We start from the raw sequence: 15,847 nt of genomic DNA on the forward strand, positions 1-15,847 counted from the left end.
ACAAGGCCTGGCGTTGAACTAGAAGCGCTGCATATGTTATTTGGCTATAAAATGGGTGTGAGCTGTTGACATTTTGGGTTGAGGAAGGAGAGGAGCACAGCTCCCTTTAACTTGCCACATTCCACAGCATTAATCTGTTTCCCCTCTGATATGAGAAGTGAACAGCCAGGAGAAAATGGCTGAAAGCATCAGACTTCGGCAAAGGAGGGCAGAAGAGAGGGAAAAGGTTTTGCTCCCCCCCCCAATGTGCTATTTTTTAAGAATAAAAATAAGAAGAATGGCCCATTGTATCACTGAACAAACAAGGTCACATCCACATGCCTACCAATTTTACAGTCTCTGGCAGGGGTGGGGAAACCTAAGGCCCAATCACCTTCTCAATCTAGCCCGTGGATGGTCCGGGAATCACCGTGTTTTGACATGAGTAGAATGTGTCCTTTTATTTAAAACGCATCTCTGGGTTATTTGTGGGGCATAGGAATTTGTTCACACACCCCCAAATATAGTCTGCCCCCCCCCAGGTCTGAGGGATGGTGGACCGGCCCACGGCTGAAAAAGGTTGCTGACCCCTGGTCTCTGGCGTTCACTAAATTGGGAACTGGGCTCGTGGCGTCCGCATGCATGACAAATTACGGTTCCCAGCAGTTGCAGCCTGTGGGGCAGCAGAGGTAGGACTCCATTGCTCTCCCAGCTTCCCAACACCATGGGTCAATACCGCTTACCAAGAGACAGAGGTGGGAAGTGCAGGGAACATGGCTTTTTAGATATGAAATGAAGGGGAGGCACCATCTTGTCCCTTGCCTCAGGTAGCAAAATGTCTTGGGGTGGCCCTGGTAGAGAACTGTGATTGGGGATGCTTTCAGGAAGGAGGTCTGGGAAGCTGCCTTATACTGAGTGAGACCAATGGTTCATCTGGTTTGGTACTGTCTACAATAACTGGAATTAGCTCCCCAGGGCTTCAGGGATGGGCACTTGCACACACACACACACCCATGTTGTAAGACTACAACTCCCATTATCCCTGACCATTGGCTATGCTGGCAGGCACTGATAAGAGCTGGAATCTGACAATATCTGGAGGGCCACCAGCAGTTTGATGGAGGTCTTTCATTCGTTCTTGAGCCCTGGGTCCCCAGAGGGAACGACATTCCCCATCATTCCTAAACTGGCTGTGGATGATGGGAGCTGTGGTCCAACAACATCTGGGGACTGAGCTAGCATATTTGGCAACAATCACTTCCCCCAGTGTCTTCTCCTAAGAAGGAAAGGAGACCTGACCTCTCTATTCCAAACTTCTAGGGGGGACTGTCCAGGGTGATGCCTTCTCCTTCTCCAATTCCTGTTTTCATTCTGCAGCAACCTTTCCCAACATTGGGTCTGCAGGTGTTTTGGAAGTACAACTCCCATCACCCCTGACCACTGGCCATGCTGGCTAAGGATGATGGGAGTTGTAGTCCGGCAACAGCTAGGGACCCGAGACGGAGAAGGACTTCTGTGAGGTGAGAACTGCAGAGAGACTGAAGAAGCAGAGGTATTTGTCTTCCGTTCTCTGCATCTGCTTATAGAACAGTATAACCACCACCACCCCAACACACACGTTGAGAGGGAATGGTTGTGTTTGTAATGGCAACACACACACTGTGCTGACACAACACTGCTAGTTCTTATCTCACAGATCTGACACCAGAGGTTTAGATGGAGCAGCATGGCTCCTGATATTTCCACTCTGGTCTCTGGTCTAGCCAGGACCAGTTTAGCTGTCCTAAGGACACATGCCTAGAACTGCAGCTCACCCCAGTGTTTCAGTTGGAGCTCTGTCAAGCTGGAAAGAGTTTCAGCATTCATTCAGGCTACGCAGAGAAAGGAAACTGAAGACCAGGTGACTGAGGTGAGATCTTGGCATGGATAACTATCGGCAATTCTCAGAGGGGCATATAGCCACTTCTCTGCATTTGCAGTGCCTATTGAATTTTCCTAAAGGGGGAAAATCACTTCAACATACGGATCCTAAATGTTTTTCTTCTTCTCCCATTCAGAAGCAAATGGCCTCTCCCCTCTCCCCCACTGAATAATGGAGGCTTTGATTAAATAGCTAAAGATGTATTTTGAAACCAGCAATTAACATCCAACAGCACAGGATTCCAAGGCTCTTTAATTGCTGGTGTGCTTGATCAAATTATAACCTCGGTACGAAGAAGCGAACAAGAGGCTAGCAGAAATGAATGTGAATGATTATTGCTTTTCATAAGATGATGTAGATGAGGGATATGAATTGCATTTTAATCCCGTGGTGAGGAGCGATACGGGATCAGTTTAGCAATATTTATACTTGAACTGTGCATGTGTGGAAGAAAAGCCCATGGACTTCAGAGGCTACAGTCCACAGCTCGTTTGTGCTCTTAGTATCTTAGTATCCTTGAGGGTGATTTGGATATGTGCAGTAAGGTCAAAATCTCAGGAGAATTACATTTAGTGTCGAATATATCCACTTCATGCAGGGAAGAATCATAGCTTGGTGGCAGAGGGCATGCTTTGCATCCAGAAAGCCCAGATTCAGGTTCGTGGTATCATCCATTAAAAGGAGCAGATATCAAGTGATGGTTAAAAAAAAAGGTATTCCTGAGACTATAGAGAACAGCTGAGTCAGATTAGACCAGGGGTCCCCTAACTAAGGCCGGGGGCCGGATGCGGCCCAATTGCCTTCTAAATCCGGCCCGCGGACGGTCCGGAATCAACATGTTTTTCATGAGTAGAATGTTTTTTTTTTTTTAATTTAAAATGCATCCTGGTGTTTTTACATGAGTAGAATGTGTCCTTTTATTTAAAATGCATCCCTGGGTTATTTGTGGGGCATAGGAATTAGTTCTTTTTTTTTTTTTCAAAATATAGTCCGGCCCCCCACAAGGTCTGAGGGACAGTGGACTGGCCCCCTGCTGAAAAAGTTTGCTGACCCCTGGATTAGACAGTACTGGCAGAGAGGGGCACATATTATGACCCAGTATAGAGCAGCTTCTTTGGGATTTTACTTGTGTATCCTGGCTGTGGATTGTGCCCTTAACCATTAAGGATGAATGTCTGGTAAATTTCAGTTTTAAAGTTTCTTAATTTTCTGATCCTGCTTTATAAAGCAAAAGCCTCTCTAAATGTTGTTTTTTTCTAAATACATATTAAGTTTGAAGCTGAGGTGCCAGGATGGGCTTAAGATACTGAAAATGGGGTGTGTGTTAGGTTGATGGAAACCCATGAAGGAATCTGGCCTTCATCCCTAGAATGCTCTGCTTCAAAGAGTGAAGAAAGTCCATGGGTGCCCTTGTCTCTCCACAACTCTCTGCCCTCCTATTGCCTCTTTCTCAGTTTTGTTGATTTGTTTTGTAGTAGTGGAGGAGAGAAGGGATGGGGTGCGACCCTTAAAATTTCGGAATAGTCTTTAAACGCCCATTCAAGATTCTATATTGAGCATTTAGGGTGCTCACCTTATTTCTGTTATTTTGGGTTGTCAATATTGTGTGTTTAAATGTTGGAACTCGCCCTGGGACTTTGGGGAGAAGGGCAGGTAATAAATTTGGTAAGAGCAAGACCAATTAATAATAGTAATAACGGAAACAACAACAATTTATTTAACTTATTTGGAACCTGATAAAACCATGGATAAGGAGCCTAAGCAAGCCCCTTCCCTTCTTTTAAAGCACCCGATTATTGTCCTTTGCATGCCCATTCTGTGCCATGGTCAGGTGGTGCACAATGCCACAACCTTGCTGAAATTAAACAGTTCCTGATCTGGTTAGTGACTGGGTGGAAGGGTCTGGAACAGCACAATCCGAAACTCTGCTTTTTCAAGGTTCCTGACCCCGTGCAGAGAGTCCTGTGCAGGGACAGTTGCATGCACGTAGGCACAGGAAAAATGTAGGCAAGGGCCATCTAGTTTTGTTTTGCCTACTTGGGTTGGTAGCATCTCTCCATGGTCTCAGGCACAGCCTGCCCCCCCCCACCTGCTACCTGATCCCTTTTAACTAGGGATGCTATGAACTGAACCTGAGAGTTTCAGGATGCCAGTGGTGTGTTGTACCATTGAGCTATAGTTCCTCTCCACATTTATGTAGATTAATTCAATGAGCAGGACTACCTAATGGAAGATCCAGTGGCACACATCTAGGATCCCTACTCTGGGCTGGGGGTGAACACTTAATCGCGAACTCAGCTGATGCGTGCCAAAACAGCATTGTAGTCAATGTGGGGCCAAGAGGAAGTTTCCCACAGGCTCCAAAGTTTGCAAAAAGCACACAGAAATCTTCAGGTGAAAGAACTAGGCATTCCACCCTGCAGTGTTTTGCTTCAGGTGAAACTTGTGAGCTTCTGATTCTTGAACAGCTGCATGAATGAAAATCTGACCATTAAATGGTGGTTAGGGCAGATTACAGGCAGCATGGATGGAAAAGAGCTGAATGGCCTTCTCCTGCTCTGTTTTCCAAGGTAAAGAGTCACGGAAGCTCCTCAATTGCTGCATGTCTGCCTCCTTCCCTGAAGGGGATGCTGCGACATCCCAGTTCTTCTGCCAAATTTCTCCCAGAACCCTCTTGTTCCTCTTCCTTGCAGAAGTAGGAATGGGACAGAAAGGAAAGGAAAGCTTTTGGGTGGGATGGAGGAAGTTGCTACAGAGCAGGCCCTCTTTTTATACCTGCTTTCCCTCAGGGTTTGTTCTCTTCTTTTGACACCTCCCCATCCCCCCAGCTGGGAAGTTTGCAGCCTGAGGGGTGGCAAGCAATTTTAATAACAGCCTTGGGGGGGGATCGCAGGCCACTGGCTGCCAAGAGAATCTAATCAATAGTGAATACCGTACTAGTGATTCATTCAGATTCTGAAATATACTCTCCAGTGCTATCCTAAGCTATTTCTGAACATTGGTTCTTAAAGAATCGCATGTTAGGCCTAGGAAGAAACCTGAAATATTTTCCTAGATGTGGGTGACATTCACTTTAATTTAAGGAAGGGCTGTCTCTGATATTCTTTCCCCAAAATTATGCCTTATTGTAGTAAGACACCAGAATCAAAATGGAATTTTTAAATATATGTGCTTAACCCTCAGTCTTTTTAAAAGATGCCTTTACTTATTAATTAGCTAAAGCCTTACTTGATTAATCTACCAGTCATATGACTTAAACCTTAGTCTTAATTTTTTTTAAAAAAACTAGCACCTGTTCTGGTGTATACTGAATTAGGGCTCCTTTCTTTGGTTGGAAAAGCATTGCTGTCTACCTCAGAGACAGAATCTGTTGTTGTTTTTGGGCTATGACTTTCAACATCCCTGACCTTTGCCATGCTGACTGAGGCCACATCTTCACACACCTGCTCTGCTTTATATGGGGAAATGGATCTTGCATACTGAAATTCTAAATAATTTAATTTTAGTATGTGCTTGAGAGAGAGAGAGAGAATATAAGTATATATATGAATTCATTATACATTTAATCACATCCATTAATTTCAGTGGGTCGATTCTGAGTAGGACTAACCTTGGATGCAACCCCGTTGTCGATACTACCGTAGCAAAACATCTTCCTTGGTCAGTGCTACCAGCCCTCGTGGAGGGAGCTTGCAGTCCTTATACAGAGCTATCGATTCCAGCATTTCTCTCAATATCCCCCACAGAAGAAGAGCATGCAAGATGGCGTCGGTCTTCAGGAGCGAAGAGATGTGCCTGTCGCAGCTTTTTCTACAGGTGGAGTCTGCCTATTGCTGCGTGGCAGAGCTTGGAGAGCTGGGCCTGGTTCAGTTCAGAGATGTGAGTAGACATGGGAACCTGCTGGGTGGGGAAGTGGTGTTGGTTGCACCCCAAAGAACCAGCAGCAAGGATTAGAACAGGCATTCCCAAAACTTTGGCCCTCCAGATGTTTTGGCCTACAACTCCCATGATCCCTAGCAGGCTGAGACGCTACCTGCCTGCAGACTGTCTCGCCAGAGTGGTGCATGCTCTGGTTATCTCCCACTTGGACTACTGCAATGCGCTCTACGTGGGGCTACCCTTGAAGGTGACTCGGAAACTACAACTAATCCAGAATGCGGCAGCTAGACTGGTGACTGGGAGCGGCCGCCGAGACCACATAACACCGGTCTTGAAAGATCTACATTGGCTCCCAGTACGTTTCCGAGCACAATTCAAAGTGTTGGTGCTGACCTTTAAAGCCCTAAACAGCCTCGGTCCAGTATACCTGAAGGAGCGTCTCCACCCCCATCGTTCTGCCCGGGGGGTCCAGCACCGAGGGCCTTCTGGCGGTTCCCTCATTGCGAGAAGCTAAGTTACAGGGAACTAGGCAGAGGGCCTTCTCGGTAGTGGCGCCCGCCCTGTGGAACGCCCTCCCATCAGATGCCAAAGAGAACAACTACCAGACTTTTAGAAGACATCTGAAGGCAGCCCTGTCTATTAATGTTTAATAGATTACTGTATTTTATTTTTCTGTTGGAAGCCGCCCATGGGCGGGGTATAAATAAATTATTATTATTATTATTATTATTATTATTATTATTATTATTGTTATTATTATAGCGGTGAGGCGCTGTAAACAACTGCTTGCGGGATTTTATACTTTGAAGGTTGCACTGTCTATGCATATACAGATGGAAAGATTTCTAGAAAGTTAAGATTTGTCTATAAGATTGGCCCAGGGACAGCCAATCATTGTTGGATTAATATATATATTTTTATTGCAAATACGTACAAATCAAAACTCGCAAACTTGAAAAAGAATTTTTTTTAAGAAAGGTAACAAAAAAGAAAAGAGAAAAAGAAAAGAAAAAAGAGAAACATAAATATATATTTATCATATATATATGTATATAATCATACAGTTAAATCTTAATAAAGAAAAAAGAAAATCATAAATACAGTGACATTAAGTCATTCATTATTAAACTAACACTTTACAGATCAAACATAAATGTTTTAAACAATTACCTCTTCCGTGTCATCCATTTTCCTAATAAACTAACATTTCTTAAATATTTCAGTATTTTGTGTTTTTTGTTCTTTCGTTCTTTGGGCTTCCATCAGTCTCACAACAGTTCATTATTCCTAATTGAAACTAACTTATCTGTAAAATAAAAAAATTCCTTCAGTAGCACCTTAAAGACCAACTAAGTTTTTATTTTGATATGAGCTTTCGTGTGCATGCACACGAAAGCTCATACCAAAATAAAAACTTAGTTGGTCTTTAAGGTGCTACTGAAGGAATTTTTTTATTTTACTTCGACCCAGACCAACACGGCTACCTACCTGTAACCATAACTTATCTGTATTGCAGTCAAAACAAAATAGCACCTTGCCATCAGTAGCACCTTACAGACCAACTAAGTTTGTCATTATTCAGTGCATCCCTCATCTTGGTATCAGGGAGTTTTGTTTTTGTTTTTACTTTTGCAGTTCTTATTAATTTTTATTATTAATATTTATTTAGTTGAATGCAAACGTGAACAGCTTCCAGAGAAAATTTGTGAATGAAGTCAGAAGATGCGAATCCTTGGAAAGGATCATTCGTAAGTAGACTTGTAACTTTCTTCTTGTGCTGTTCTTCACTAAAATGAGCCGTGGAACAGGTTTCTGCTTTATAAAAAGAACAGTAACTCGGGGATGCAGCAGTAAAAGATGCTGGCTCTTTTTCTGAGAAGTTTTTTTTAGCATGTTAAAAAAAAAATCCCCAGAAATAGAGTGTAAACGGAAGACATTACAGTGGTACCTCTACTTACGAATTTAATGCGTTCCGAACGCACATTCGTAAGTCGAAAAAAATGTGTAAGTCGAATCCCATAGGAATGCATTGGGAGAAAAAATTCGTAAGTCGAAGCAACCCTATCTAAAAATTCGTAAGTAGATAAAATCCTATCTAAACCGCATCCAAGATGGCGGACGGAGCTCCATTCGTAAGTAGAAACATTCGTAAGTAGAGTTATTTCTAAGTAGAGGTACCACTGTATTAGGCTAGGTTCAATTCCTGGTACAGTATCTGGGCATTTTCAGGATACTGTTCCTGCAGGTAGGTGTGGTTTCAAACCCCTTTAATAATGGATTTGTTTTGTAACACTGTATACTAAATAGGCCATTAGTCACCACTGGGCTATCTCTTCCCTTGACATGGCCTACAGCAGAGAGCCACCAACCTTTTTGAGCCTATTTTGGGCCCATTTGCAAATGGGAGAAGCTGTTGTAGACATCCCACGCAGACCCCAAACAAACACACACCACAACTGAATGCTTCTTTCGAGCTTCATTTCAGAGGGGTGGGGAGGGACCTTGTGGGAGCCAAGGAAGACCTCCAGGGGTACATGCGCACCTGTGGGTGCCATGTTGGCAACTGTAAACACTTAGCATAGCACCGTTTTACATGCAGGTGAAAATTAGATGGCATATTTCTTTCTGGTTTGCTCACAGGCTTTCTGGGGAGTGAGATGGGGGATGATATAGTGCCTTACAAGCCTGAAAAATACCCAGAGACACCGCTACCTCGAGAAATGATTGACTTAGAGGTAAGGAGTTTGGGACAGGTACATGCATGTGCTAGTCATGTTCTGGGGAAGTGTTGTATGTAGCATTGGCAGTTGACGCACTGTATATATTAGGAGAGGGATGCGGGTGGCGCTGTGGGTTCAACCACAGAGACTAGGACTTGCCGATCAGAAGGTCGGCGGTTCGAATCCCCGCGACGGGGTGAGCTCCCGTTGCTCGGTCCCAGCTCCTGCCAACCTAGCAGTTCAAAAGCACATCAAAGTGCAAGTAGATAAATAGGTACCGCTACAGCGTTTCCGTGCGCTGCTCTGGTTCGCCAGAAGCGGCTTAGTCATGCTGGCAACGTGACCTGGAAGCTGTACGCCGGCTCCCTTGACCAATAATGCAAGATGAGCGCCGCAACCCCAGAGTCGGTCACGACTGGACCTAATGGTCAGGGGTCCCTTTACCCTTTACCTTTTATATATTAGGAGAACCATATACTTCTTAATAGAAATACACTGCAAGGAGTTGTATTTGTCCGTCTGAGGGGGGCAGGGAGAAATCCAGAGTAGGGCACAAATAAACATGAACTACATTAGCTAAAACGATGAATGGTGACTGCAAATTTCCTAGCAGATCTTGCAGCTAAGGCTGTTTTAGGGTCCAGGGTTCTCCTAATTTTCTTCACTCATTCAGGCCATAATCCTAAAATCAGAATGGGGAAACTAGGGTTCTCCAGATAATTTTGGACTCCTACTCCCTGCTTGGCGTGCTATGGTCCATGGGGTCACGAAGAGTCGGACACGACTAAACGACTAAACAACAACAACTCCCTGCTTGCTCAGTTCTTTGTGACATTTTTGTTGGTCTTCCTAATAAAGGCATTCCCAGTTGCTTTCCATCATGAGAACAAATGAACAATATTGGCTCATCAAACTGTAAAGTGCTCTCTCTTATCTCTCCTGTGTCTCTGGTACAATCTCTATTGATATCTCGTAGAATGAGAAGTGAAAATGGACCTATGTATTTTCTCTACGCTGGAAGTAGCCAACGCGGTGCCTTCCATATGTTATTAGACCAGTGTTTCTCAACCAGTGTGCCTCCAGATGTTTTGGGACTACAACTCCCATCATTCCTGACCACTGGTCTTGCTAGCTAGGGATGATGGGAGTTGTAGTCCCAAAACATCTGGAGGCACACTGGTTGAGAAACACTGTATTAGACTGCACCTCCCATCGTCCCTGACCATTGGCCATGCTGGCTGGGGCTGATGGGAGTTGGAGTCCAACATTAGCTGGAGAACCCTAGTTTCCCCATTCTGATTTCAGGATTGCAGCCTGAATGAGTTAAGAAAATGAGGAGAACTCTGGACCCTAAAACAGCCTGAGCTGCTAGATCTGCTAGAGATTCACCGTCACCATTCATCATTTTAGCTAATGTTGGTGAAAGGAAGATTTGTTGTGTTTCCTGTTACTTGTTTTAGTGTCTACACATATCTTGAGTAATCCATGAATAATTCATTCTCGGGAACAGCACTAAATTTTTTTAATATTCACAGCAAGATTGCCTAACAGGCTGAGACGTATTTTGAAATGTTTACCGTGTTTATCCATCTTTATAGTGATCTGTTTTGTCAGCAGTGAGGTGCATGAAGGAATAATTGGGCATGCCTTTTGTTTTGCTCTGGGTATAAACAGGGAGTTTTGGAAAAACTGGAGGCTGAGCTGGAGGAGGCTAACCAGAATCTGCAGGCACTGAGGCAGAACTTTCTGGAACTGACTGAACTGAAACATCTCCTGAAGAAAACTCAGGACTTCTTTGAGGTGAGGTGATTTTCGAATACACTGTTGGCTTCTCGGAACATTCTACTGGTTGGAAGCAATCTCTTAATTATTTGTTTGAAGCCCTGTGGGAAACCTTGGGGCTGTGGGCAGAATGTGGCCCACCAAGCCTCTCTCTGTGGCCCTCAGAACTCTCCCTAGCCACACACCCTTCCTAGTCATGCCCACCTTGAATGTTTCTGCCTGGCTGGGATGCATCCTTGAACTCTGAAAATGTTTCTTGCTTGCTTGAGTTGAGGATAGAGAGAGTTAGGTGTATGCCACACTTAAATCCATTAACCCCCTCCATTTTTGCCTATGTCTCTGCCCGCCATTGGCATTTGGCCCCCGGAAGGCTGCTCAGGCAGGAATGTGGCCCTCAGATGGCTAAATATAGTAGATGTGATAAGTGCCCAAACAGAATTTTCTGGGCCACAACACGAACTTGCAATGAAAGAGTCCTATCTCTCCATTTCAATGGTCCTGATTATTCTGCTGCTCACCCTCCTCTAGTCAGTCAGCTGCCATGCTCAGCTGGCGCCCTCTTGCTTGGGCTCAGAAATTGCCTGCAATAACTAAGGAATCCTGGGACTGGCAGTTCTTGAGAAAATACGTCACATACGGCAGCATAACCTCTATAATCTCTCAAACTCCCAAGTCTAGTTTTAATTGCCCTTTAAAAAATGCCTATGCGCTGTAGTTTGCTGAGGATAAAGGTAAAGGGACCCCTGACCATTAGGTCCAGTCGTGACCGACTCTGGGGTTGCGATGCTCATCTCACATTATTGGCCGAGGGAGCCGGCGTACAGCTTCCAGGTCATGTGGCCAGCATGACAAAGCCACTTCTGGCGAACCAGAGCAGCACACGGAAACGCCTTTTACCTTCCCGCTGTAGGAGCACCTATTTATCTACTTGCACTCTGACGTGCTTTCGAACTGCTAGGTTGGCAGGAGCTGGGACCGGGCAATGGGAGCTCACCCCGTTGTGGGGATTCGAACCGGCGACCTTCTCATCAGCAAGCCCTAGGATCTGTGGTTTAACCCACAGCGCCACATGCGTCCTATGCGCTATAGTTTGATGAGGGTACAGAGGCTTATATATTTAGAGATCCCCAGCCTGGCTGATATCTCACAGAATGACGGTTCCCAGGAAAGAACAAATGTCTGCTTAATTATATGACGCTCAACTCCAGCTCCCATCATCCCTTGCCATTGGCTTTGCTAGCAGGGACTGATGGGAGTTGGAGTTCAGCAATATCTGGAGGGCCACAGGTTCCTACCTCTACCCTGATAGTCGCCATTTTGGTGCCAGGTTCAGACACATTTTAAATGAAATTTTAATTGGTACTGCCTTTCTGCCCACCTTAGCCTAATGTTTTTAGCCTTTCTATAAAAAAAAAACTTTAGATTTTAAAAACCAAAAGATTGTTTGTGGTTGGTTTTTGCTTTTAAACATTGTGTTCATGCGACGTCTGAATAGTTTTGTTCACACTACCCTGGAATCTCATGTTGAAGTGATGAGATTCATAAATATTTTAAATAATGATATATACATACATCTTTCTGTTCCGTGGACTTTCCAATTAGACCTGTAGGATAAATTTAATTCCTGATTTCAGACGGAAACTAATTTGCCTGATGATTTCTTCAATGAAGACACCTCCGGGCTGTTGGAGTTAAGAAGCACACCTGCAGCCGTTGCTGCTAAACTGGGGTTAGTGATTTATGTTCTCGCAGAAAGCTCAATATGTGGAACTAAGTGAGAGAATCAGGAAATCAGTCAGGAGGAGAAAGTCAGTGACACAGAGGAAAGACACATGGTAGATCTACACACAGGGGGGGGGGGAACGTTATAAATAAGTCAGAAATTAAATTGTTATACCAAAGGGGGGAAAACCCTATTTAAAAACGCTATAGAAAGGTTTTGTGCTCTCCGGCGCCACCTGGTGTTGTATGTTTATAACACATTCAAATCACTGTTTTTTTACTAATGTAGCTGAGTCCACAGTTTGAGGGAATACAGGCTGGGAAAGGCACGTTTATTCTGTAGAAATAGACTTTAGTTTTAGTTTAACACAACTCTGGACACTTCATCAGTTAAAGAGTCTAGAATATTTTAACTGAGCAACCTGATCTAGTTGAATGGCTAGCACCTTGAGGAGGATTTTTCTCTGATACTCCTAGCCCTAGATTAGTAGCACAGGTGGAGCTTTGTTGCTAAATTGCAAACCTACCCTGTCTGTTATATGTTGGGAATAAATTGGGGAAGTATATTTAATCCTGAAGTCCCATGTTGTGTGGGAAACTACCAAAGTGATAGCTGGCTGCCTGGATTTAAGAAGCATGGGGCTTCTTGACTCATTCTCTAGCTGAAAGAGCCCCCAGCAGCGTTTAAAAACACAAGTTTATGCAGGGTTTGTGAAGCATGGGAAATATAGGTTATTAGACCTTTAAATACCCCATTTTTGACACTTACAACATGCCCCTGCATTGCACCTCCATCTCTACCCCTTTTTCCGTGAATAGACCACACACTTCAGTAACTTTAAATACTTTACTTACATAATCGGAGGTCTCATTCATGCATCAGCCAACTACTCGGCAACACAGGCAATAACTTCACGAGTACAAAACACAAATATCTGTAGCACCTAGTGCGGAGAGGGTTGGCTCATGACATATCCATTCTGTTTGTGTGACACGCAGATTCATAGCTGGCGTGATCAAAAGGGAAAGAATGGTGCCTTTTGAGCGTCTGCTGTGGAGAGCCTGCCGTGGAAACATCTATCTGAAGTTCAGCGAAATGGACACACCCCTGGAGGATCCTATCACTGTAGGTGGAGACGGTTTAAAAAAATAATTATAATAATAACTTTTGTCGCTTCTGCTGTTGTGTTTGGTACGCGCAGCCCCATTAAATTGCACACGTAGTATTTCGTCGGCTGCGACTATTTTAAAATTCCACTTGGGTTGCATTTATTTTCTCCAGAAAGAAGAGATGAAAAAGAACGTGTTCATTATCTTCTATCAAGGGGAGCAACTCAGACAGAAAATCAAGAAGATTTGTGAAGGGTAAGGGGAAATGTGCTGTTGAGAAAGCAGTGCTGGCTGTAACGGAGGTGTTTTTTCTATTGTGATAAACAAGAGTTTGGGACAGAAATAAGAATCCTGTGCGGAGTGACATTTCCTGCTACTTGAGGTGCATTGCAGGCTGTGTAGCACATACAGCTTTTCCTTCCAACACCTCCCTGCCTCACTCTGCCTAATGATAGGGCTGGTCGTGACTAAACAGGTCCACCTGTCAAACCTGAGCATGAGGCAACCAGTCCGCTTTGCAAAACTGTACCTGCTTCCTTTACCCCTCATCACAAGGTCACCTACCTCATTTGTCTAATGGTAGGGCTGGCCAAGACTAAGGCCCTGCGCACACCCTGCATTTTAAAACACATTTCTTCCCCCAAAGAATGCCGAGAACTGTAGTTCTGTGACGAGCAAACTACAGTTCCCAGGATTCTTTGGGGTGTTGTGTGTATGTTTTAAATGGACTTTAAATGTATGATGTGTCCTCAGCCTTAATAAGCCCATCTTATCATTCCCTGAGCAGTAGGAAACTAATCCTCCAGGCACCACCCTACTTCCTAGCTCTAGCAGTCATTTTCTTTTTTCCTTTTTCCTTTTTTAAATACATTTTTATTGAAGAAATTTTAACATACTCAAACATTCAAATTACATTTTACAATTTCAATTACCCCCCCCCCCCCGGCGACTTCTAGCAGTCATTTTCAATAACTTCTGACTCAACTTCAGGAAGAACTTGATGGTGCTACGAGCTGTTCGGCAGTACTGGGTCGGAAGGTGGTTGGCTATCCTTCATTGGAGGTTTTTAAGCAGAGGCTGGGTGGCCATCTGTCAGGGAGTCTTTAGCTGTGATTCCTGCATTGCTGGGGTTTGGAGTTGATGACCTTTCCAGCGGCACAATTATATGATTCTGTAGGTCGGAATCATGCCCAAACTGTGTGTGTGCTGCTGTAGTCTATTGGAGATTCTGGCACATTATTTTTGACAAGATGCAAATTTGTTGTTGTTGTTTAGTCGTGTCCGACTCTTTGTGACCCCATGGACCAGAGCACGCCAGGCACTCCTGTCTTCCACTGCCTCCCGCAGTTTGGTCAAACTCATGTTTGTAGCTTCGAGAACACTGTCCAACCATCTTGTCCTCTGTCGTCACCACCTCCTTGTGCCCTCAATGTTTCCCAACATCAGGGAGTCTTCTCTTCTCATGAGGTGACTAAAGTATTGGAGCCTCAGCTTCAGGATCTGTCCTTCCAGTGAGCACTCGGGGCTGATTTCCTTCAGAATGGATAGGTTTGATCTTCTTGCAGTCCATGGGACTCAAGAGTCTCCTCCCGCACCATAATTCAAAAGCATCAATTCTTCGGCGATCAGCCTTCTTTATGGTCCAGCTCTCACTTCCATACATCACTACTGTACTGGGAAAACCATAGCTTTTAACTATACTGTACGGACCTTTGTCAGCAAGGTGATGCCTCTGCTTTTTAAGGTGCTGTCTAGGTTTGCCATTGCTTTTCTCCCAAGAAGCAGGCGTCGTTTCATTTTGTGACTGCTGTCCCCACCTGCAGTGAGCATGGAACCCAAGAAAGTAAAATCTCTCACTGCCTCCATTTCTTCTCCTTCTATTTGCCAGGATGTGATGGGACCAGTGAAGATGCAAATACAAATAGCTAATAGGCATCAGAGACACTCCAGCAGTGCAAGAGCTTCCACCTCTTCTTTTTACTGCAAGTTGTTTTTAATTAGTGTCATTGCTCTGCCAGTTTCATGTGTGGCAAATCCACACGCAGATCTATCAAAAAAATATAAAGTGGAATAAAAAATAGTGGGTGTTACCTGCATCCTCCTCTCTTTAACTTGAAGGTGCTTGGACGCTGACTGCTTCAGCAGATCTCTTCGCCCGAGAGGGGCTTCCCAGCGAATTCTCCTTGAGTTTTCTTAAGATCGTGTGTACCATTAGGGTAAAAGTGACATTCTGTATGCAAAAGGGCTGTTAGAAGATCAAAGCCAAGTTACTGTGATCGTGTGGGAAAAGTACCAAATCTGTGGGCTGCAGTAAAGAGGAATAATCTTTCAGGCACGATTTAAAAGTCTAATTTAAAGATGGGTTCAGAACTCAGAAGCATATGAAACAGAAATAATAATGAAAATGGGCTAGGGGGCTTGAGGTTTTCTTTCCTTTTTTAGAATATTTTGTTGGAGATCCCATTTCAGAGTTGAAATTGGAGCAAAGATTAATTATTCTTCCCTAGCACTTTCTGCCTAAAATCAGGGAGCAAAGTATTATTGACTTTGCCTTGTACTCTGGTTCATGCATATGCAAGGGCTGCCTTGTAATCAGATGGTAGCTTGGCAAACAATAGACAGCCCAGCCAGTCCGTGCATTATTGGAGAAAAAGATGTGGTACTTCAGGCGAGCTTGTTATGGCTACTGTGTACTCGTGATTAAGGGATGGGGCTGAAATTTGATTAGATTTGC

General features: G+C 44.2%; 1 protein-coding gene across 3 annotated transcripts in view; it reads left to right on the plus strand.

The window, feature by feature from the left end:
• Positions 1–1,701: 1,701 nt before the first annotated feature.
• ATP6V0A4 (ATPase H+ transporting V0 subunit a4) overlaps positions 1,702–15,847 on the plus strand; it is a 48,890-nt gene continuing 34,744 nt past the window's right edge. For 2 of the 3 annotated variants that reach the window (XM_060279921.1, XM_035127314.2), the window contains exons 1-8: positions 1,702–1,888; positions 5,647–5,779; positions 7,449–7,527; positions 8,420–8,514; positions 10,174–10,299; positions 11,916–12,010; positions 13,003–13,129; positions 13,286–13,368. In XM_060279921.1, the coding sequence (XP_060135904.1) occupies positions 5,663–5,779; positions 7,449–7,527; positions 8,420–8,514; positions 10,174–10,299; positions 11,916–12,010; positions 13,003–13,129; positions 13,286–13,368 (722 nt within the window). In that variant the 5' untranslated portion in view covers positions 1,702–1,888; positions 5,647–5,662. The remainder of the gene's footprint in view (positions 1,889–5,646; positions 5,780–7,448; positions 7,528–8,419; positions 8,515–10,173; positions 10,300–11,915; positions 12,011–13,002; positions 13,130–13,285; positions 13,369–15,847) is intronic. The other variant, XM_060279922.1, reaches the window with a different exon arrangement.

The sequence above is a fragment of the Zootoca vivipara genome, chromosome 10, assembly GCF_963506605.1.
Source record: "Zootoca vivipara chromosome 10, rZooViv1.1, whole genome shotgun sequence".
In the NCBI taxonomy this organism is placed as follows: domain Eukaryota; kingdom Metazoa; phylum Chordata; class Lepidosauria; order Squamata; family Lacertidae; genus Zootoca; species Zootoca vivipara.